Source organism: Haemaphysalis longicornis, unplaced genomic scaffold, assembly GCF_048455015.1.
Source record: "Haemaphysalis longicornis isolate Haplotype H1 unplaced genomic scaffold, Haemaphysalis longicornis Haplotype H1 scaffold_1, whole genome shotgun sequence".
Lineage (NCBI taxonomy): Eukaryota > Metazoa > Arthropoda > Arachnida > Ixodida > Ixodidae > Haemaphysalis > Haemaphysalis longicornis.
Genome location: NW_027526203.1, coordinates 124,940,664 through 124,964,301, shown reverse-complemented (window position 1 = coordinate 124,964,301; position 23,638 = coordinate 124,940,664). Strand labels below are relative to the sequence as shown.

At 49.9% G+C, this 23,638-nt stretch overlaps 1 protein-coding gene across 2 annotated transcripts in view; it reads left to right on the top strand.

The window, feature by feature from the left end:
- The window catches only part of LOC144179640 (salivary peroxidase/catechol oxidase-like), a 186,366-nt gene that overhangs the window by 113,422 nt on the left and 49,306 nt on the right, over window positions 1–23,638 (top strand). For both annotated transcript variants that reach the window (XM_077708070.1, XM_077708079.1), the window contains one exon: window positions 2,301–2,498. In XM_077708070.1, the coding sequence (XP_077564196.1) occupies window positions 2,301–2,498 (198 nt within the window). The remainder of the gene's footprint in view (window positions 1–2,300; window positions 2,499–23,638) is intronic.

The following is a 23,638-nucleotide window of genomic DNA, read 5'->3' as shown; positions in this document are numbered from 1 at the left end:
TTTCTTGAAATATTTTGTCCTAAGAAACAGGTACTGCCTTTGGTGGCAGACTATGCAATGCCGTGACTATGGCCGACTGGCAAGAAAGAAAGCGCGTGATGGAAACCGCCACACTCAAAATAATTGCTGCTCGGTGTCACATTATCGAAACCCTCCGTGCGGTTTTAGATACAAAATTTCCTCGGGGCACTTAAGTCTGCTAGCGTGCTCTCAAGGCGAAAGACTGGCGATACGTATTAACAAATTCTTTACTGATACAATGAACTTGCGCCTTTTTCTTTGTTTTCGTTTCTTTCTCTTATTGGCGGCGATTACTTCGACCCGCTTCTTTTTTTTTCTTTAACGTGTTTGCACCAGTTTCTTCTCTTTCATTAATTCGGCTAAATCACGTCAGCAAGCAGACTGCAACACGCCACAGGCTCCCTGGAATGGGGGTTATGCGAGGGTGGTTTGCACCTGTCCTACTGCGGTGACGTCACGTTCAGGTGTGACGAAGCTCGCACTATACCACAACTTTTACTTTTCATATTCACAGTTTTATGAGTTTTGCGAACCGGGTACGTTAGCTCCGGGCACATCAGTCTTTCGAGCATAGTATGGTTACATGTTTCACTAATCAGTTCAGCTGCCTGCAAAATGCTCGATTTTCTCCCGCCGTCAGTACCAGTGTGCGTGAAAGCCTTCTGCAAACGCTAAAACGTGTCAAAAAGATGCACAAGCAAAAAGAGAATATGAAAACCCACGTTACACCATACGTGCATACGCTATAGCACAGTATCAAGAAGGTCGCGGGCAGATACAATGTGCGCATTGTATTCGCCCTAGTGTCACTAGATAAGAATACAGAGCACTGTCACTGAGGCACGCAAGTGAGCAACGGCGGCCATTTTGGCGTTTGTCAGTGTTTCAAGATTGCCGCTTCTGAGGCTTCCTCACTAACTTTGACGAGGTCACTCGTGAACAACACTGCCGTAGACATGGCAAAAGGGCATCTTCGGACACACTTGTGAAGCTGAAATGCTGCGAAGCGCGGTATATTTTATTCGCGTTCGGAACGACGTCGTCGCGTGCAGCCGCCGAGCAGGCAAGTAAAGTGGGACCTTCACAGTTGGCAGACCAAAAACACATAAACAACAAAATGGCGGCCCCCATGAACCGTCACAGTGTAACCAAATGTCACGTGATGTGAACATACCAATGATCACGGCGGCGCCACAGAGCAATAAGGCGAAAAGAGTGGCGATACTCTGTAACCTTATCTAGGGACACCACTCGGCCCCATGAAAGCTGGCTGACATTTGTTCTTTCATGGCGAGTACACCACCAGCTCCATGCACCAAGAAGCGCGGCACCCGCTGCACAAACTGTGCTTGCAATGTCGTGTATAGCATCCGCTTGGACTGCGGCAAGGTGTACATTGGCCAAACTGACCGGTGCTTCAACGACCGGGCCAGAGAGCACGTGTCAGCAGTTAGCAGCAACACTGTTGCGGTTGCAATGTTGCTGTGTTGCACCGTTGCAGTGTTGCTGTTAGCAGCAACACCGGCGGGCACTTGGCGGATCACTGTAAGCGCTGCGGTTGCACGCCATTCCTGGACCAGACGACATTTTCGAAGAAAGAAGTAAACAAGACGGACAGGGATGTTATCGAGGCATACTTTATCAATAAACCAGGGGGGGGGGGGGGTCTGCGTTACGATGCCGTAACTTAGTGATAAACAGCTGTCTTTTGCTAAAGATAGCGTCTAATCACACACTTTAGAACGTGCTCTAGTCGTCATGGTTTCATGTCGGTACTGTGAGTAGTGCGCGTGCGTGCCTGCGCTGTTGGGTAAATCACGCCAATGCTGTTACTTGTTTATCTGTGAATTGTTGTCAGCAAATGTTGACTCTGGCAGAATTGTTGACTTTATATGGACTAGGGTTCGGGTAAAAAAAGTGCGGTTTTTCATGAATAAACAGTTCGAAGTTGGCGCCTGTTAATGTCTTACGTGTCTCCTTCGTCTTTGTCCGTTCGGGGCCATTTTCTGCTTTCCACTGAAACAATGAACCAACTAGCTCAACAAGTTTTGTTAAGGCACCTTAGTCCAAGTGGCTCGAGCCTCGAGCTGCCCTTTCGGTAAGTCGATGTCGAATGTAAGCGTCCATTTCCTGCGCCATTAACGAATCGCGCGAGGCAATTAGAGTGGGACCTCAATGACGCCGCAATTCGCGAACTCCCAGTAGAGGACCTTAAGCGCCGCTTAACTGCTGTGGGGCGATTAAGCACGCTCTGCCCCGCGCACGCCCTTCTTGCGCAGGTGACGCGCGCGTGAACGAACAGGTGGGCCTCACGGCGATGCACACGCTCTGGCTGCGGGAGCACAACCGCGTGGCCGGCGAGCTGCAGCGCCTGAACCCGGGCTGGAAGGACGAGATCACCTTCCAGGAGACCCGGCGAGTGGTGGCCGCCGAGTTGCAGCACATCGCGTACAACGAGTACCTTCCAGTCCTGCTCGGTACGTTTCTTGGCCAGTCCAACGGTGACCAGGAAGCCGCATAACTACCATTCGTCTAGAGAACCTTTAATCTCTGGCACGAACAAACCGCTACTGCAGATTTATTTGCTTGTTCTGCCGGCCCGGCTACCATTCCGTCGGCTAGTGCGAACGTACAGGGGGGATTAAAAGAAATATGAACGATGGTGCACACAGCCTCCGACGCATGCCACACCGCCTGGCGGCCCTGCCAGTAAACTGCGCGCATGCGTAGCTCTTTCGGAGCGTTTGAGAGTGTGGCTTATTATAAGGAGAAATGCTTGATAAAAACGCGACGCCAGTCATTTATTTGAGGCGTCTTTTTATGCTCTGCCGCCACTGAGTATCCTGTTATCTACTACATTCGGGAGCCAAGCGCGCAGCAGGCCGATTCAAGCTAGCATGATGCCCTTCAACTATCATCCTGCTCAGTGGCAACGCAGCGTGAAAAAATCCCCTCAAAATAAACGAGCGGCGTCGCTTCTTGATCAAGTGTTTCCTATATATTTAGGCGACATCTTCAAATGCTCTAGAAGAATTCGGATGCGTGAAGTTTACTGACTTTGCAGCCACATGGTGCAGTATGCGTCAGAGGCTGTGCGATCCGTTGTTCGCATTTCTGTAGGTATAAGCACAGGAGGCCACATAATAAATCGTACCAAGCAAGCGGTGCGCGAAAACTCGGCGCGGCACCTCACGGTCCAGTGCTTGATCGCGAAATAGCTGAGTGTGCATGCGGGGCCTTCGCTAGTAGGACCCAGCATGTAAATTTTCTTGGTTCAGGAAGCAGCGCCTAGTTTCAAATAAAGAGACCGGGCGGAGCCTTGCGCTACGTGCCGAGCCAGCAGCCTGATTCTTTGCAGCAGCCGGCAGGCTGCAGCATTGGCCGAAGCTTTGCAATGCGTAGTGCTCAGCTTCGAGTTAATATGTGCGTCAGGAGCTCTGCTATTACCATTTTGCCCGGTCTAATTTAGAGTAGCACTGCTACAATTCGGCGATAACACTTCGTGCGCGTCTGAGTGGTTGTCGGTCGGTATGTAACGAACAGGCAGCTAATATGAAGCGTTCTTGCGCCGCTTCTCTTCATTTTTCTGAGTTTTTCCTCTGACAAAGTATGAGAATTTACACTATCGTAACAATTCGAAATGTTAACTTCTCCAGTTACGTATTCTTGTGCATACGCACGGCGTTGTGCATATGCACGGGGGCGGATTTTCGTGATTTTTGTTATATACGGTTCGGTTTGTTTTCTGGGCTTTTCGTTTTTATCTCCATGTTCTGATGCCGGCGCACAGGCGAGAAATTTCCGATTTCGTGAGTTCATTTTTATTGCTTCGTATTTTATTTAATTTTAGGTCCTTTCCCGTTTTCAAAAATTTATCTTGACCCATTATCTAAAATTACACTAATATAACGATAAAATGCATTTTCACCAATCATGCATGTGCGAATGCAGAGCGTCACAAGGTTGGTGCCGTGGGGTACTCGCCAAAGAATGCTTACGCATGAAAAGAGCGCCTGACGAACGTACTTCGTAGCTGCACGGAACTACGGCCTCAGCGCAAGCCGGACGCTGCCAGGAATCACGCCGCTCGCTCCTCCTCCAACGTAAGGCACCGCCGGGTGCTACGTTCGAGAGAAACGAAGCCCTGCGGCCGAAATCTAGAAGATTGATATATGCATTGGGCGCGAAGGGCGCGCATGCGCGCTCAGCTATCTCGACAGCAGGGGCTGGGCCGGTAGGTTTCGCGCCGACAGTTTTTGAGCGCCGCTCGCGTGGTCCTGGGAAGGGGAAGGGGGGGGGGGGCGCTAGTACTTAGTGGCATGCCCAACGCCAGAATTATCCTCATCACCAGAAGCAGCACGAACAGGGTGATAATTACAGTCACAATGTCTTTCCTGAAGGCAAACAGCGGCTGATAACCCTGCTTTCAACGTTGCTCCTCTCCAAGGAGGGCTCCACAAGAGGAATGACCTCTAACACGCATTCGTTACAGAAGGTTACGATTGAGTCGCTAGACCGAGTCGCCGTTGCCCCTCCTCGACGAAACGTTTTATGGTCGTTCTCCTCACGGCTGAGAATTATCCGTCATGCCGCAAAACGAAGAAATGGCTGACGATCTCCGCTATCAAGGGAAACAATGGCGCTTCATCCGTTTTCAACTGCACGAGCAGTGGCTTGAAGTGTAGGGTCTATGCGGGCTTGCTTGAGTCATACTCCGCCCATAGCCTGTCGTCAATGATCTGTTTTGGGGGGTTACCTTCTAAAGAGGAATGAACCATGATTTTTTGAAAGCTCAACCTCTTATATCTCTGGTGTCACTTGAGCATCCTGCCGAAGACCTCACTCTTCGTCAGACAAAGTCTCTTACAACAGCGATGTTTCTCCGTACCTACTCACTGTTGCTTGGCACAATCGATAAACTCAACCCAAGAAATGATGGGCATTTAAGGCACGAAAATTTGAAGAGATAACAACTTTCACCCCGTCTGCCACTTTTGTTCATCCACCAATGATGTGTGGTTCTTCAAAAGTAAATAAACGAAGCATGCCTACATCCTCCGTTTTAGAGCGAAAGCTCACCACGCTACATCTTTCGAAGCCATTCATCGCTTCATCGCGTCGCAAGTGACCTTCACCCGCGGGCCCGTAAGCTGCGCTTTTCTTTGTTATCGCTCCCCTTGTCAGGAGCCTCTCGGAGCCAGCTCGGCCGCCTGTGAGTGAGTGAGTGAGTGAGTGAGTGAGTGAGTGAGTGAGTGAGTGAGTGAGTGAGTGAGTGAGTGAGTGAGTGAGTGAGTGAGTGAGTGAGTGAGTGAGTGAGTGAGTGAGTGAGTGAGTGAGTGAGTGAGTGAGTGAGTGAGTGAGTGAGTGAGTGAGTGAGTGAGTGAGTGAGTGAGTGAGTGAGTGAGTGAGTGAGTGAGTGAGTGAGTGAGTGAGTGAGTGAGTGAGTGAGTGAGTGAGTGAGTGAGTGAGTGAGTGAGTGAGTGAGTGAGTGAGTGAGTGAGTGAGTGAGTGAGTGAGTGAGTGAGTGAGTGAGTGAGTGAGTGAGTGAGTGAGTGAGTGAGTGAGTGAGTGAGTGAGTGAGTGAGTGAGTGAGTGAGTGAGTGAGTGAGTGAGTGAGTGAGTGAGTGAGTGAGTGAGTGAGTGAGTGAGTGAGTGAGTGAGTGAGTGAGTGAGTGAGTGAGTGAGTGAGTGAGTGAGTGAGTGAGTGAGTGAGTGAGTGAGTGAGTGAGTGAGTGAGTGAGTGAGTGAGTGAGTGAGTGAGTGAGTGAGTGAGTGAGTGAGTGAGTGAGTGAGTGAGTGAGTGAGTGAGTGAGTGAGTGAGTGAGTGAGTGAGTGAGTGAGTGAGTGAGTGAGTGAGTGAGTGAGTGAGTGAGTGAGTGAGTGAGTGAGTGAGTGAGTGAGTGAGTGAGTGAGTGAGTGAGTGAGTGAGTGAGTGAGTGAGTGAGTGAGTGAGTGAGTGAGTGAGTGAGTGAGTGAGTGAGTGAGTGAGTGAGTGAGTGAGTGAGTGAGTGAGTGAGTGAGTGAGTGAGTGAGTGAGTGAGTGAGTGAGTGAGTGAGTGAGTGAGTGAGTGAGTGAGTGAGTGAGTGAGTGAGTGAGTGAGTGAGTGAGTGATCAATATAAAGTGGAAAAGAAGTTGACTGAAGATATTGTGAATTTATTTTTTTTATTTATTTATTCAAAATACCTTACAGGCCCAGATGGGCATTGGGTAAGAGGGGCAAGAAGAGCGGATAAACAAAAAAACAAAAGTTATACAAAAACTAGATATATAATACAGCAAAAAGTCAGTGAAACAAGAGAAAAAGAACATGATAACAGCAAGCAAGAATGGCAAGAAAATAAATACAAACAATAATAACATCTAGTGGAAACATCATGGTGGAAAAAAAGGAAACATCATGGTGCTAACAGAAAGGAACGCCAGCGTTCCTGTTTGGTGCTTTTACATGGAAAAATGCTTGTCCAGGTGATTGCAGAATGTTTCTGGGTTAGTCAGCGATGCGTTTATTTCAGGCAGATCGTTCCACAACCGGATAGCACGTGGGAGAGCAGATGAATTGAAAGAGTTTGTGGGGCCGTAGATTCTGGTGAAGCTACGTTGATTGAATAATCTTCGTGATGTGGAAAGAGGGCTTACAGTTCACCAGGATACAACCCATTCGGGCGGAAGGGGAGAGGGGGAATGTAAGGGCATAGGTGGGAACCACGGAGTAAGGAAAATGTGGACATAAAAGAAAGAGAGAAGGACTGTGGTCTTGGAACAATACAGTAAGGGTGCGCGTGCGTGAGTTTCAGCGCAAGCGAACCATGCGATATCACAGTTGTTGCCAAAATGACAGCTGTTGACAATATCACAATCCCAGAAAGTAAGAAAAGCCTGGTCATCGCTATTTCACCCTCTTTGTACGTTGTACATGACACATGAACAAAAATAGAAGCTGAGGCGTTGTGGACTGCCTACACTAGGGAGACAACGTGTTCGATAGGCTTAATGAGTGCAGTCTTTGCCTTTTAAAGGGACACTGAAGTGATTAGTAAATACTGGGGATTACTAGCGCAAATTGTTGTCTGGAGTCTCTGGGCCATGTTTCAACCACTCGCACTGCGTTTGCGCAGCTTTATTCAGTAAAAAAATCAATTCGAAAACGATGTCCTCCCCACTGCATCCTCCTTGCCGATTTCCGATGACGTGTTTGATTGTAGGGTTTAACGCGCCGACGCAACGCAGGCGATGAGGCGCGCCGTAGTGGAGGGCTCCGGATTAATTTTGACCACCTGGGGATCTTTATCGTGCGCCGAAATCTCGTACACACGGGCGTTTTTGCTTTTCGCCTCCATCAGAAAAGCGGCCGCCGCGGCCGGGAATCGAACCCGCGACCTCGTGCCGATGACGTTTCGTATGGCGTCAAAACACGACGGATTGGCTTGACTGCGCTACTGCGCGTCTCGCCGACCATTTGACAGGATCTTCCGGCCAGGCGTTTAGTCGGCCGGCCGCCGGTGCGGGTCGTCGCAATTCGCTCGCGCACTTGAAACTAAGCCACGACACGTTGGTGTGTGGAAAAATGTGCCTTTAGTTTGTTAGTTTGTAGACTATCAAGCTCTAAGTCCAAGTCGCTTCACACAAGCGCCCATGCGATGCTTTGCTCACTGGTACGCTAGTAAAAAAATCTATATAATGCCAATTGAAGGCGGGAGAAAAATCAGCGAAGTTAATATACTTACTAAGAAATTCAAATCAACCGAAACTATTATCGTAAAGCGTAAAGACAAGGTGCGGAAGCACGTTTTTGTGCTGGGCGAACTAGCACAGCTGTCAGCAGCACGACCACACACACCTGCGAACGCTTTTCCGCGTGCCTGATGAATACATTCGCTCGAGGCGAGATATTCGTGTAAACTGGGGGACCTGTCTGCACGAGCGCTATTCCAGAAACAGTCATCTAATCTGCTTGGAATGCTAAAACTAAATAGAATTATAAACTGGCTATACATTATATACCGTATATTTCTACCCCTGGGCTGGATCACTGGGGGCATTGTTTTGCAATTCGCAAGTTCGAATCCGCGGTGTGCATGTTTTTTAAGTTGATTTTTTGTGTGTGAGCAATGTTTTCTATACTGAATTCGCCATTTTCGCGCTGTAACATTGATTGCTCCATGAGCAAATTCGTAGAACGCGTGCAGATTGACACTGGCGTGCTGGCGAGTTCTCGTTGGCGTGTTGCCATAAGCACTGACTGCTTGCAGGCAGAGGCCCGGATACGCCGTCCCTTGGCCTGGTGCGACGCGCCAATGACGATACAGACACTAGCCAGGCAAGCTCCAAAGGTGGAGGAAAAGCCCATCGCCTTTGAGCGTCTCCGCTGACGCAGAGGGCGTTCATGCAATGCTTACACATCGGCTAGTGATTCTTGCGATTCGAAGCCGTGCTGGTAGACTTATCTGGCGCTTCTAAATGCCGACAACATGGCAGACGCGCGGTATGCCGATTGTTATGCCCAGCCAATAATAACGTCGGATACCAAACATGTTGTTTCACAGAACCGGAACCGGAACTGTTCTAAATTGTAATCTTGGACATCGTCCAGTAACGTAGCACCGTGTATGGACGTCACTGTTTTAGTTGGCGCGGCCGCCGCAGACCACGCATGGTACTTTTCTTCTTTAGTGCTTTACAAAATAAATACCACCTAGTCATCCGGATAAACGATGAAAAGCGTGTTTGTTTGAGCCAGTCTACGCAGCAAGCGAAAGCAGGAGCTTGACAAGTTCACTTCAGTATCCCTTTAAGAGCAGTAGCGTTTCGTGGGCTGCTGAAGGCGAGAAGTTTGGTCGGTCACTCTGTAATTCACCAAAATCAAATAACGATCTACGCCTGGGTGTCCTGTGTATCACAGGAGCCACGGGCAAAACATGGAACGGTGGTGGGGACCCGGGAGCTTCGTGTAGAGACGGAAAGGGAGCAGAAGGGGAGAAGACGCATGAAGAGCGAAACCGGTGTGGAGCAAAGGGGAAGAATAGAAGAGAGAGGGTTGGACAATTAGGGGATGTAAAGCAGCGAAAGTGCGATGGAAAAGTATCTCAGGTTTAAGATTTCTAAACCTATAGTTATCAGGACGGAAAGCAAAAATATGCGTACTGTGTTTCGTTAGTTTGAGTTTGCTGGACACTTCTCAGCCTGTCGTAAAGCTATGGTTGGAATAATTCTTTATCTGGCTCTCAAGGGCACTTATAGGCAGCCCAGCCGCCGCGCCATCCACAACGGGAGTGAGCGACCGAGCATTGGCGAAGCAGCCGGAAAATCCTCGCCTAGTCACGGTGCTGGCTTGCCCTGAAGTGCGCGCACAGAAGGCCCATCCGGCGCTGAGCAGCCACGCTGAACTAGCGATTGACATGCAGCATGAGCAACCAAGTCCGCGTGAACCAGCCGTTTCACCCTCGCCTAAGCCCGTGGTACCTCAGCAGCAACGCTCCCAGCTAGCGAAGCGATAAAAAAATTACACCATCTTCCCGTGGGGAACCATGAGGAGGATGCGAAGCATCATAGGGGTTCCGTGTAGGTTCCATTGTGTTGCCGTTATGTTGTTTCATTTATCGGAGCACGAATGTGAATGTAGTGTGAACCCCCATGTCGAGTCAGAGAAATGTAGAGACAGCGAAGAGACCAACACCGGCGTTACCTGATCGAACACCTCCTGGTTCTCGTCTTTCTTTATTGCGTGCTCCCGCTCCTACCCCGCTGCCCGCCCTCTTCGTCCTCTTCTGTGGTTGAGCTGCAAGGCACGTGGTGCTTTCCGCCACAACTTTCCCACGGGAAATTCAACATCCTCCTCTAACGTTTTCAGCTTCGCGTGCCTTCGTTGTATCGGTAGCTTCTTGACGTAGTTTGAATGAGTCAAGGACGTGAGGCGCGTTCGTAGCACTTGCTCCTGTCTCGGTTTTGTAGCGCAGTGGGAAGAGCGCCACGTACCTCCCGTTGCGGCCAGGGATCGTGGGATCGAAACCGGGCGCCGCTAAGTATTATCTTTATAGACGACAGACGACAGAGATCTAAAAATGCTCACCTTGAGCACGGGATGCCGAAGGTCGTTATGTACACAATCAATGACCTTCAATAGCTTAGCGCATTGCCACCGTATTGGAGCCGTAATTGAGCGAAGGCGGCAATACGCTTAGCGTATTGCCGCCTTCGCTCAATAAAGTTTGTAGCATGATGTGCAGAGTAGAAGGGTGCACCCCGAAGGCTCTATGTTATGTTGCCTGGCGTGAGGGACGACGGAAAGTGGAAATTAAAAGGAGAATGGTCAGATGAGATAAGAGGCATGGTGAGGAGTAATGGTTATGTTTAAAAAAGGTTTGGGTGGGGAAATGAGCGAGCACTAGCGTGCAAGACTGAGCGGGAGGGTAGAGAAGTGCACTAGTGCAAGGATTGGTGGCGAGCGGCAAGAAGGAAAGGTGAGTGACGGGGTGGAGAGGTGTTGGGTCGATGCGCAAGGGAATGAGAGAGAGGGGGGCAATTTTATTACATGGTACCTCCGTTCCCTCTGGTATTTTTCCTGTGATCCCGGCATTGTGAGGCGAACATAATGCGATTCCTTCCTTTCCGTCGCTATCATTGCTATATGCTGTTGTGCCAACCTTCGGCAATAGAGTCTCTTCAACCTATCTGTTACACTATTCCCGCCTGTATTGAAGGTGGCGAAGGGAGGCGTGAGAGGAGGACAGTGAGTTTTGAATGGACACCCGTCGTGGTGGCTGAGTGGCTAAGGCGTTGTGCTGTTGAGGATAAGAACACGGGTTCGATTCCCGGCCGCGGCGGTCGCTTTTCTGATGGAGGCGAAAAGCAAAAACGCCCGTGTGTACGAGATTTAGGTGCACGTTAAAGATCCCCAGGTGGTCAAAATTAATCCGGAGCCCTCCACTGCGGCGCGCCTCATCGCCTGCGTTGCGTCGGCGCGTTAAACTCCACAATCAATCACTCAACCAACCAACCAATCAGTTTTGACTGGACGGAAAGCGGCGGCGACGATATACGTGATGGACGGAAACATATTTAAGTCGAGGAAAGTGCGCGGCAATGGTGGCGAAACGACTATCCTCTTTCGGTCACTTTAGGTGCGGAGTACTTTAGGACTGCACAATGTCCGTCCGCGTCCGTGCGCATAGTATTTACGAGCACAAAAAATCAAACAGCCACCGGCAGGATTCGAGCTTGTGTCTGGTAGACCAGACAGAGTTAGTGTCAGTCGTCTTAACCATTGCGCTACGACCATGAGTTAGTACCCGAGAGTCAAACGGCTTACTCCCTCGCCTGTAACGGTGCGGAATACCTTAGGACTTCCAAATGTCCATCGTCGTCCATCCGTGCGCACACCACCATCGAGCGAAAATCAAGCGAAATTAGAATTAAGCTGTGAATTGCAGTTTCATTGAGGGAATAATCAAGGCGCAACTCACGACTCAAATCGAATGGCAGTCGAGGCGCAAATCGGATGTCACTCGGGGCGCAACTTGGATGTCATTTCGAGTCCCCGTACTCCGCACAAAAAAAGTAAAACGAGCGGAAAGAACGAGGACAGACAAACACAGTAGACTGGACGTGCGCTCGTCCAGTCTACTGTGATTCTCTGTCCTTGTACTTTGCACTCATTTTAATTTTTGGAAGCCATGAACCAACTCGCCCAACAAAACAATCTACTCCGCACCCTTGCCATCATCTGCGGAGTGCAGATGCTGCCATTTTTTTTTCTTCGAAGCAAACGGGGCCAATGTTTTCAGGTGCAGCTTTACAAACTACCACTAATATTTCAAGACATTTTACGCAAACTTTAATGAGTTTTGTATACAGTAATTTACCACAGGTATTGAAAGGAGAGCTTCTTTGGGCGTTATTTGATGTTTACGCAGTAATACCGCCGAATTCCGGAAACTAGGAGGCCGTCAGGCCTCACTGCGGTTACGGGTTGCATTCGGCAACGAACTGCGCAAACAATTACTGTTGACTGTACAAAGTAGTGCAGCGCGGCTGCGCTGCCCCTACCACCTCTTAAGTTCCAGTCTGTCCGTGTAAACCTGTCAACAAAGGTCACGGAGCGAAATAATGCGTCGTAATCGGGAAAAAAGAACATCGCGACACAATGCCAAGCAGGGCTGCCGGCGAGAGCCTTCCAAGAACGACCGTTCTGCTTTCGGCCCTCGTCCTGTAACCAGCACGGAAGGTAATTAAGAACTCTAGCGGCTAGATCAGTGACTACAGGGGCTGCTATATGGGCCAGTGGAGAAGGTAGTAGCTCCAAACAGAGGACGACATCACGGAAATGATGTTAGCGCACTCGCAGCCGGCTTCCGCATTACGTCGCCTTATTCGCTTGCGGCCGCGAAGGATGTCGCCTCTGTTGTCTTCACCGTGTCGCAAGAGCTTCTAAGCACAGTAGGCGAGCCGAGTGCTTCTACCTATGCCGACGCTCAGCGTACGCTCGTCTAGCTGCACACTGCCCTGAATGACGGGCGTCGGATGACCTCGAGGTGTTGGCAAAACAAACTGGGAAAGATAAAGAATGTACAGGAAAATAACCAGCCACAGTTTTCCCTGCTGGAGCGCTACCACTCACAGTGACCTCAGCGGAACGTTTTTTATAGTTTTGCTACGCAAGTAAAACCTTCCCTTTCATAAATTTAGCATATGTCTGACCGATCTGCTGAGCTCCTAAAGGGCGCACCCCTCGAGCACAATATCCTGGATTATGGAAGCGGATTCTCACTCAGAATTCACAGAAACTTCTGAGCTACATTTTTACGAGCTTATCTTAATTTTCAGCCTTATAAAACGCTCGAGCGTGAATCTCCTAAAGGCCCAACCACATGCACGCGTAAAACCGACGTACTCGCGCAACGACGTACGCCTGCGGCGGCATACGCCGCTGCCTCTACGCCGGCCGACGATGTCGGAGAGGGCGAGTAACCACATATCGCCGCAACGCGCGCGTAAAGCAATGCGCCGCGCAGTGTGGCTCGACTACTTCGCACTCAGCTTTGTTGCGACCAGTTAAACTACATTTTAACTCAAATAAAGCAAATAATGCCTATTCTCACAAAAATACGTATATTTAATACAGAAACAACTAAAACAGTTCTTGGGACATTAAAAACGTTAAGGATTAGTATGCATACTTGGCAGGCACAAAACCCTTCCGCTACATTTGGCGTAAAACTGCCTTGCTCCCAAGTTGCTCGTTGCTTCGCGTGTTTTGTCCGGTTGTTGGTCACCGTATTTTACAAATTACTTCGTTTTATCGCATAATGAATAGTGAAGTTAGCTTATTTATCAATTCACTGTCTTGTTATGCGACCTGACCGCCGATAACATCACCTCCAGAGGTGTACGTCAACACCGTACGACTGAAAGTTTGCGTCGATGTCTGGCGCGCTCTGACTTGGGCGTAACAAGCGCGTACCAATGCATTCCGCGTACGCCTGAGTACGCCGGTTCCTTACGCGCTTACGCCGGTTTACGTCGTTGCGCGAGTACGTCGGTTTTACGCGTGCGTGTGGTTCGGCCTTAAAGGGACACTCAGGGCAAATAGCAGGTTGGGCTCAGATGAAAGTTCAACTGCCCTGAAGCCCTCTCAGCGTTCATTCAGCGACGAAATATGCTTTATTTGATGAGAAATTACCAATTGAAAAACGCATTTCATTCCTCGCGCCATTTCATAACGTTTCGCGTGATGTAAACGGTCTATCAGGAAGACTAGGACCTACCGAGCAAACTATCGCGGCCGCAGGAGCCACTCGGCGCAGCGACAAAACAACTTGCCCGCCTAGATTTCCGCTACTTTCAATACTTTGTGCGTCAATCTTGGTGCGGTACGATACGTGAGATGGAGGTTAAACAATGTGAATGTTCCGCGCGCCCTTTTACTTCACCTACAAAACGCCTAGCGGACAGCGCAACCCCAGCGAGAACGACGACAGGGGCGCTCTTGTGATTTGCATTCTCGTTATGGATAGTCGGGGTCTAGTCATTTCGATGCACTCGGCTTAACAACGTGGCGGCATCTGTTAGTTTGTCATCTGTTAGTTTAGCGTGTAACAGCGTGCAACGCTAAATGTTTCCCATCGCTATATGGTAACGCTTATTGTATTGTGCCGTCAGTTGGATGTTTTCGGAAGCGAGTTGCCTATTAGCCCATCTACCAGAAGTGTGCCTAGAGCCTTTACGAGCGCCAAGACCACCACTAGCTAACGTCTTGGCGCCAGTATGGAATGAAACACGTGCACAACATGATACAAATATCGTTTTAACTAAGTACGCACCGTAGTGGAATCATAGCAGCACACAACGCCCTGAAGCAAGAGACCCGGTCTGACGCCACTTTTATTCAACCTCAAGACAATCAAGATGTGGTTGCCAACAAACACATCATCACAGCATGCACTGTGGGCGAAATTAACAGGCGATCGATTGTCTCCGGTTCGTCGTAAGGGTTAGCACTAGCTTCTTGCGATTTACGGGGGCGAACAAGTTTCGGGCGCAAGCCGAGATGATTTTTATATAAATTGCGCACACTCTACATACTCGGTACGGCGATGAATCATCCCTATTGATAATACCAACATAGAAATCACAGCCCACCAGCACGACCACGCCGTCTAATTTCATCGCGAAGCGAACGCGAGCGGGACACACACACAGCTTCGGCCGCCGGCCTGGGTGCACGACTTCGTTCGGGCAGACAGCGCTACGTGAGGGAGCAAAAAACGTGTTCCATCAGACGCCAACTACTATCCACAGAACAGCGGAAACGTGGAAGGCCAACGCTCTACCTGCCGTCATGATGTAAACAAGGAGGTAACGGACATGTGACTACGCTGAACCGCAATAACCATCGCAACCGCCAACGGCGCCGCGGCTTGGCCGCTTGCGAATGTCGGCACGGCTTTAGTTATGCATGTACATATATAATTGTTTATGACTGATGAAAGCTAACGTGCAAAGGAAGAATTTATGCGCTTCTTTTAGAGCTTGTTTGCGCGGTTCTCGTTGTGTTGTTCGTCACGTGATTGTTGGCGCGTCCGCTCTGCAGCCGTTGACGTCCTCTCTGCTGGGGGACTGATAGCGGCATTTTTTTACTATTTGCATGATTATTTTCAAGGTACTGCCCCAGAGACTGGTATATTCGTTTTCTGCGGATTCCAATCTATATTTTCAGACCAACTTTGGGTTTGTCCCCAGTGTCCCTTCAAAGAATACGCTTTAAAAATCTTAAACAATATATTTCATCTTTTCCGTGCTTGAGAACCCTTTTTTTACATTTTCGTTCGACATTTCGGCTCCCTTAGACTGGTGCTGCTAATGGGATATGTCATTATACTCGGGACTGTTATTTACCGACATGGGCTACCTTATTTTCGCACGTTCTGCTTCCTTTTCGTGCAGAGATGTCACTCTCCAGCTCCTGTCGAAGGCGCAGTTTGGGCGCGTTTTGTGGCAGAACTATTTCTAGCTCTAGTTCTTCTTTTTTTGTCGCGGCAGCCAGCTACGGGGGCTGAAGAATTATTGATCATGGTGCCAGCTGGGACGGGAGAGCCCACGCGATCACAAAGGCGGAGGGTGAGGAGGGAAAGCAGAGGGAAGGTACTGAACACAATGCGTGAGCATACAGGTACGACCACGGCTCGCCCACGCTGCAGGCGTTGTCTTCGTGAAAAGCCCTATTATGCGTTTCGGGGTGGAGTTTGGCACGGTTGCCAAGCGGAGAAAGGTGTAGAAGGAAACTGTTACACAATATGCCTGGCGTGAAGTGTGTTTCCTCACTTTTAGAGGAACTGCAATGTGAAAGTAGACGTGCCGAAGTCTAGTTAATTAGAGCGCCAAACGAAACAGGTAGAACAATTGCCTGTTTCCCGAACCCACAGGAAAGGCTATCCGTCAATAATTAAGCACTGCCTGGGCACCAATATATTTTCAAGTGAATAAATAAATCCCAATTTCCTGGGTGTGATGGGCCGTCATTCTGTGTCATACCAACCGTGGAAGCTCAGGGATTACAAGGAGTAGTTCTGATGAGAATGCGCGCAAGAGTTCGTGGTGGGCGCTTTTCTGCAGGAGGCAAAAAACAAACTCTCTGCGCGCAAGAGTTCGTGGTGGGCGCTTTTCTGCAGGAGGAAAAAAACAAACTCTCGTATGTCAAGATACCGTCCCTCGGTAAACATCTCGATGTGCTTTAAATGAGGCCAAAGTACTTCCCTACGGCAGGCCTCACAGGCAGGTTGGGTACGTAATACCACAACTTCGATTTTTAGTGTTATACAGGTTGTTTAAAGGGGTCCGGAAAGGCGTTTTGAGCACACCAAATGAACAAGCGCTATCGTTAGTGTAATAGAGATCGAGGTCCTCCTGCTGCCAAGCCGCCGTGAAAAACCGGAGAGCAAATGTCAGATATGAATAAGGGCTTTTATCGAACGAGTTGCGGGTGCAGCGCGAGCGCGTGCCACCGCTTCATCGGTGCTAATGAAACTGATTATGATGCAGCGTCGTCTGCTACAGCGAAGAAAATGAAGAAGTTCTAACACTCTCCCCCGCCTGAGAGATGACGCAAGTGGGAAACAGTTGAACGGTCTTTGCCGAGCGGATGAATACCTTGCGCTATTGCTTGACTCAAGTCTTCGGCCGACCACACATCGTCGGATGTCTTTTTACTAGACGTAGCGAGTGGTATCCAGCACCTCTTGCGAATTTGGATCAGGGTGTCTCGTACTCCTCTATGGAGGACCTGTGCGTAAGCGTGCGGGATCACGGGAGATGTTAAGTTCTTCATTTGTTCCTTCTTTCAGGTGCGCTCCAGTCGTTGCGTCATATCTTCTCACAAGCTCGGCATCTTTTCATAGTTTTCTCTTTGAGCTGTAGAGCCGCATCATCGTAATGGCAAGGTTATCCGCCAGGTGAATACGTGCTTTCCACTGCGGTAGCTCAACCTTGTGCCGTTCGTTCATCTTTTTCATGGCTTTTTTTCAAAAATTGTCATTATCAGTTTGGTGTCCGAGCTTCCTTCGTCGTCGCATTTTATGCCGCTGCTTCGAAACTTTGCGAAACAGTTTCCAACTTTTGAGTCCTCGTTGTTTCCTACAGACGCTTCGAGCACGGTAACGTCAGCACAGAGAATGGCTTTGGCCCCCAATAACAATGGGCCTTGAACAGGCCTTGAACAGCCCAGCCCATCGACGTTTTCACTGCTTTAAGCATACGGTCACTGCTTTAACTTTGCCTGTTACAAGATCCCAGTAGTGATCCGATACGATCATGATCTATATTTTTGTTTCGCCGTACTGTTGTGCGCAGATTTCCCTTGCGGTCAAGTGCATTCCTTCCAGAGTCCTTAATGACTTGGTCCTCTGATATGGGAATATGGTGGTCGCATATTTCGTCAATTTCAAGGGCTTCCACTTGCACTGCCTTCTCCATCTTTTCGGAAATGGTGAGCAGGCGACTTCTTGAAATCAGGTAGAAAACACAGATGTGAAACAAGGAGTGGGTCTCTACCTAGCATACGGGTTATTTCCGCGACATCTCCTATTATGTCGTGGCGTTGTGAACTGAAGCCTCGCGCTCACTCAATCAAAGTTGCAGGGTTCAAATATCGGCAGGCTGTTGCTTTTCAGTGCAGAACACTTTAGGGGCTCGATGTGTCGTCGTAGCTCGCCCCACGGCGTACCGTCATCCCGGCACCCCACATAAGCTTCGAAAAACAAGCGGTTTATTTAGTCATAACCGCTTGAAACTCGTGAACCGCGCGCTTGTCATACATCTCCCCGTTCTTTAGCGCAAAGAAAACTGCTTGTACGATTAAGGCAAAATACATGTACTTAACTGGCAGCCCCCGCCTTAATTTAGTTAGGAACGCTCGTTGGGTTGGTTTTTAGAATAGTAAGCGCAGTAAAGTGTCACTGCAAGGAAAAAAGGCGCAGGTAACATCTACGTTTAGGTATCAAGATGTATGGCACGATAGCAGTACATGGGCTGGGAGGGACAGTTTTGGATTGGAGTTCGTGCATTTACCATTTATGCTTTCCCAAAACTGTACTTCAGCCACGAGATCTAGACTAGCCGCAACGATTTTTAATAACTGCGACATAGGAAACGCATTTGTGGCCTAATATGTCGCCGTGAAATGTCGCAGCGGCGGAGTGTTGGTCAGTTGAGCAAGAAGGTGACAGTGTTAGTGTTTCAAAGTGTTTAATCTCTATCGTCGTGGCCTTACTGAATCTTTTTTCTATAGCACAAATTTGGAAAAAGGGGTAAAGAGGAGCTGGGAGCCAGAAGTCTAGACAGCCATCATCATCTGACGCTTATCTTGAGGTGACAGGCTGTCCAGGACAGCCTTATATGTGTCAAACTAAGTTTAAAATGCAATCTTTGAGTCGTTCACCCCTGAAGATATCCTTCAATATGACCCGGTTACGTAAAGAGATTGGGTGTTTCTCCATGTTTAGCACAGTTTAAGGTTAATGTCTCACATTTCCTAGTTATCATATTCGCCGAAGTAGACTTGTGGATAAATGTTTGTTTTGTATCCTGCGCAGAATTTGGATTCTTCGGCGTTGAGGCCCTTGTGCGGCACGTGGAAGGATGGTGTTGCGCAGGATGAGGAGACGTTCCCAATATTAGGGGCGAAGCCCCTTAGGGGCTGGGGCTGTTGGCGCCTCCTGTCGTCGTCATCGTAATCATTGTGCGATGTAGTCACGGTACTAAAACACCGGGGCAGTCGTTTACGCCTCGCGCTAGAGAGTTTCGTGCTTCAAAGACAACAGACTTTTACAGCAAAGCTGTACTATACCACTACCTCCCAAGTGTTTGATTTCCGTTGGCAAAAACGCCAAGGCGCCAAGAATACACCTATACACTGCATACTTCGCCCCTACCCAGGTTTCACGTTAGTGGAGGTGGCCCGGCATTTTTTTTGGGGGGGGGAGGGGGTGGGGGGTCGGGGGGAGGGAGGGAAGGAAGGTAGACGTAGTCAAAAGGGAGCACTGTATGCCAGTTCCCATGGATCTTCGTCGGCTGTGCCGTTCCCTTCCGGACAGGCCTTTTGTCCGGGTGTTGATGTGTTGTAAACTGTCATCAATGTGGATTTAAGGATCCTCCTCCTTAAGCTTTTTCCTGCAGCCAAGAGACTAATGGCCTTTAAGAGTGTCTAACGATGTTTAAGCATATATTTTATGATTCCGCTAGGTGGATCGCCAGGAAGATTTCTGCGTTTTAGTTCCTGTGTGTGTAAGAGGGTACTGACGTCCCAGCGATTGCCACTGTGGTCCACTATGACATGTGTTGCTTTTGTCAATTCGAACGTCGCAGCGTCGGCATAAGCTGTGTTTTCTTATGTGTCGGAGCTTTTCTCGACGGAATTTAATCCTAGCTCCTTGTGTAAGTTTGGGTGCATGTTTTTCGGTAGTGGGATAGCTTTTATGAAGAGCCGCTGGATCGGTGACATATCCATCATGGCGTCCAGGCGTGTTCTCTCTGGAGGTGAGGCATATATTCCACTGTATGGCCAGTCCAAATTTTTTTCCCGGATACTTCTTTTGTACTAAGAAAGTAGGAGTATCATTGTCCTCTCATATATTCAAAGTTGTTATGAGACAAAATTTAGTACTCGGGCGATGATCATGAAAATTGAGAGGTAGGGCTGCCCGTCATGCTGTTACAATATCGATGCTTATTCGGCTGTCTTCAGTGTGGGTAAGCTTCTGGTACGGCAGGCTGACCGATATCCGGGTCATGTTAAGTGCCTACACTCTTAGGCAAAAAGGACTAAAATAGGGACTAAAATACAGCCGTTAGTCTTCGCGGGCGACCGTTCATCTTCAAAGGGAGTATCTGCGGCAGAGTACGTGCCGTGTGCATAAATTCGGACTAACTGTTCGTCCCCGCCGATCTATAAGGAGTAACGGGAAGACGAAACGCATGCAGTTAGTCTCTTTGCTGCGTCGTTAATCCCCTAATGGCGTCTTTCTTCTTTCGAGGTTTTGAGGGGGTGGGGGAGTCGTCGTTGCCCTTTCGCGCATATGTCTGCGAACAGTTTTATATTTCCAAAACACAAGGCATTGCAGTCACTGGGTGCTTTAGATGGTGCCACGGGAGAAAATATTGATGTTGGTTATAAGAAAATCGCCTAGGGTTAGTAGAGCGGCGGGTAATGGCAAGGAGCGGCGAAGCGCGATTGTCATACGCTTCTCGGCGAGGTTATGTTGATACGCTGTGTTGCATTCGATTCGTGCGAGATAATAACGGCCAATGAAAGCTTTCAAGCGCCTTAACAGTAACTCAAAAATTAGTGACAGTAGCAAAAGTGGATTCCTGAGCGTAATGAATATGTATATTGCCGCGAACCATACATTGGGTTTGTTTATTTGTGTTTTGCTTTTACCGCCCGGCTGCGCCGGTCTGTGTTATCTCTGCGCCAAGAGAAGCGCGTGTTCCATTCTTTCTTTCTGTGCCGCATGTGTTATCTGTTGTGATAGGGAGAGCATTCCGATCTAACGTGAACAGCCCAGAATAATCTTCTTGGATCTACTATGTTCTCGATGCGAATCGACGTTTCGAGAACCACGCGCGCCAAAAGATAAAAAGCCTGCAGTGCGGACGCCGGGGCATTCGATTCGACGACACTCGCCTGTGCAAGTCACTTTGTTGACCGCTGCTTCGCCGCCTCTGTATTCTTTTGAGTTGTTAGGGGAGCACAAGTTCGCTCCAATAAACGTGTTTCTCATTCAACACCACTGCATCGTCCTTGTCTTCGTGACATCTGGTGGAGGTGCGGGGTACGCACCCTTCATGCCCACTACAACCTCGAAAAGCCGCCAAGCCAGTCCAACAAGAGCCAGCCCCCGCCTGCAAGATTTACCGCCCGAGTTCGGTCTTCTGCCAGAAGGGCCCAAGAGAAGGAACGCTGCAACCAACACCATGGTGCAAGAAACAACGTCGCCAATCATCCTGCAGCAGCCCCGAGAACCGCCATCGTTCCGGGGAGCCCCCGCTGAAGACCCCGAAGAATGGTTGGAGAAGTTGGAGCGCGTCCGCATCTTCAACAGGTGGGACGATGAAGAAACGTTCCGGCATGTCTTCTTTTACTTAGAAGATGCTGCTCGAACTTGGTTCGAGAACCATGAGAGCTCTTTGACCGACTGGACTCAATTCAAGAGGGAGTTCCTTAAGACCTTCACTACCGTGGTGAGAAAAGAGCGAGCTGCGCTTTTGCTTGAAACTCGAACGCAGCACCCCAACGAAGGAGTCGTGATTTTTGTTGAGGAGATGAAGCGACTTTTTCGTCGTGCGGACCCTGAAATGACCGAGGAAAAGAAGCTCAGGTTTCTAATGCGAGGAGTGAAGCAAGAGCTTTTTGCTTGTCTAGTCCGTAACCCTCCGAAGACAGTGGCCGAATTCGCGTCTGAGGCGGCCGCGATGGAGAAGACGCTAGAAATTCGAACCAGGCAGTACGACCGCCCTGTCAACGCGCTGTTCTCGGAGACCATCGGTGCTGCAAATGGAAGCTCCGATACATTGCGAGAGACCATCCGAGCAGTGGTCAGGGAGGAGCTTCGGAAGCTGTTTCCAACGACGCCGCAACCTCAAGTGGCTTCCCTGACCGACGTAATCCGAGAAGAAGTCCAAAACGCACTGGGAACTTCTACGCCGTCGGAAGCACCCCGCGAACCACAAGCCATGACCTACTCCTCGGCTGTTCGTCAACCCCGCCCTGCTCCAACCCGTCGTCAAGAGGCTGAGCCATACCGCCGTCCAACGCCGCCCGCCCGACGCCCTGTAGACCAATACCAGACGCCAAGGAAGACCGACGTGTGGCGAACGCCCGATAATCGCCCGCTGTGCTACCACTGCGGAGAGGCCGACCACATCTACCGTCGCTGTCCCTACAAGAGGCTCGGTTTGCGAGGGTTCTCCGTCGACGCCCCACGCCCCCGATACGGCCAGCGCCCTGCTGAGATCGAAGAATACCTCTCCAACACCAACCGAGGACCAGCCCGCTTCAACCGTTCACCGTCGCCCTACCCGTCTCAGTCACCAAACCGCCGCAGCACTGCTGACTTCTCACGTGGAAGGTCCCCCAGCCCACGCGGGGGAAACTAAAAGCAGCAACTTCGGGAGGTAAAGTTGCACAACGGCGGAAAAATGAAAACCCTCCAACGACGCAGCGACTCGCTGAAGACCATCATTCACGACATGCCCTCATCCCGACGACCCGACCTAGCCCTAACGAGACTCCTGAACACGACGACAGCTACACGGCGCGACGCGTACCCGACCTGACCAAGACGTCCGTTGAGAAGACGACGACAACGACGATGCACAGTGCCCGACCATCAACACGTACAAGCAGAGATACGACGCCCCGACGAACCCGCAACTCGAGGACGACTGCATCTGACGTCAAGGTGTCCATCGACGGCTTTGACGTAGTCGCCCTCGTAGACACGGGAGCTGACTATTCGGTAATGAGCGGACCATTTGCGTCTAAACTGAAGAAAGTTATGACCAGATGGGACGGTCCGCACATACGCACAGCAGGAGGCCACCTCGTGACGCCAAGTGGAACGTGCACATCGCGCGTCACCATAGACGGCACAACGTACCCTGCGGCGTTCGTCGTTCTGCCTAACTGCTCCCGCGACGTGATTCTCGGAATGGACTTTTTGACGGACAACGGCGCAATAATTGATCTGCAGACCAAGTCGATAGCATTTTCCTCCAATCACTCCACGACGCCGCAGCCGAACCCCGATCACCGTGCTGCTGTCAGGATCGCCGACGATCACATCACCCTGCCACCCCGCGCAAGCTTGATGATCGCCGTCTACTGTGAGGATGCTGCTTCTGACATCGACGCTATCGTAGAGAGTGATCGAAGGTTGCTTCTCGACCGCGGTGTCTCCGTCGCAAGAGGCATTGCGCACTTTAAGCAACGCCAATCTCACGTTTTGGTCACTAATTTCACCGAAGAGTACCAGCATTTAAACAAGGGAGCTGCAATTGCGTTCCTCGAAGAAACGCAAGAAGCAAGTGATGTGATCGCAGTCGCCGACTTTGAACGCACACCCGTAGAAACATTCAAGCTCCCGCAGCCATTCGACGTGAATCCGGCGCTACCGCAAGAACAACGGAAAAAATTATTGGCTTTGCTGCGTCGCTATAGCGAATGTTTTTCGTCGAGCGCAAAACTACGTCAGACCCCTCTAGCGAAGCACCGAATAATAACCGAAGATGGAGCCCGACCTACCCGACAGTCACCGTACCGCGTCTCTTCACACGAACGGGAAGCCATCCGGACTCAAGTCGACGACATGCTGAGCGATGACATTATACAGCCATCGAAAAGCCCCTGGGCTGCGCCCGTCGTACTCGTAAAGAAAAAAGACGGCACATTAAGGTTTTGCGTTGACTACCGGCGACTGAACAAAATCACGAAAAAGGACGTGTACCCCCTCCCCCGAATCGACGACGCCCTCGACCACCTCTGCCACGCGAAGTACTTCTCATCGATGGACCTGAAGACCGGCTACTGGCAAATTGAAGTGGACGAGAGAGACCGAGAGAAGACTGCA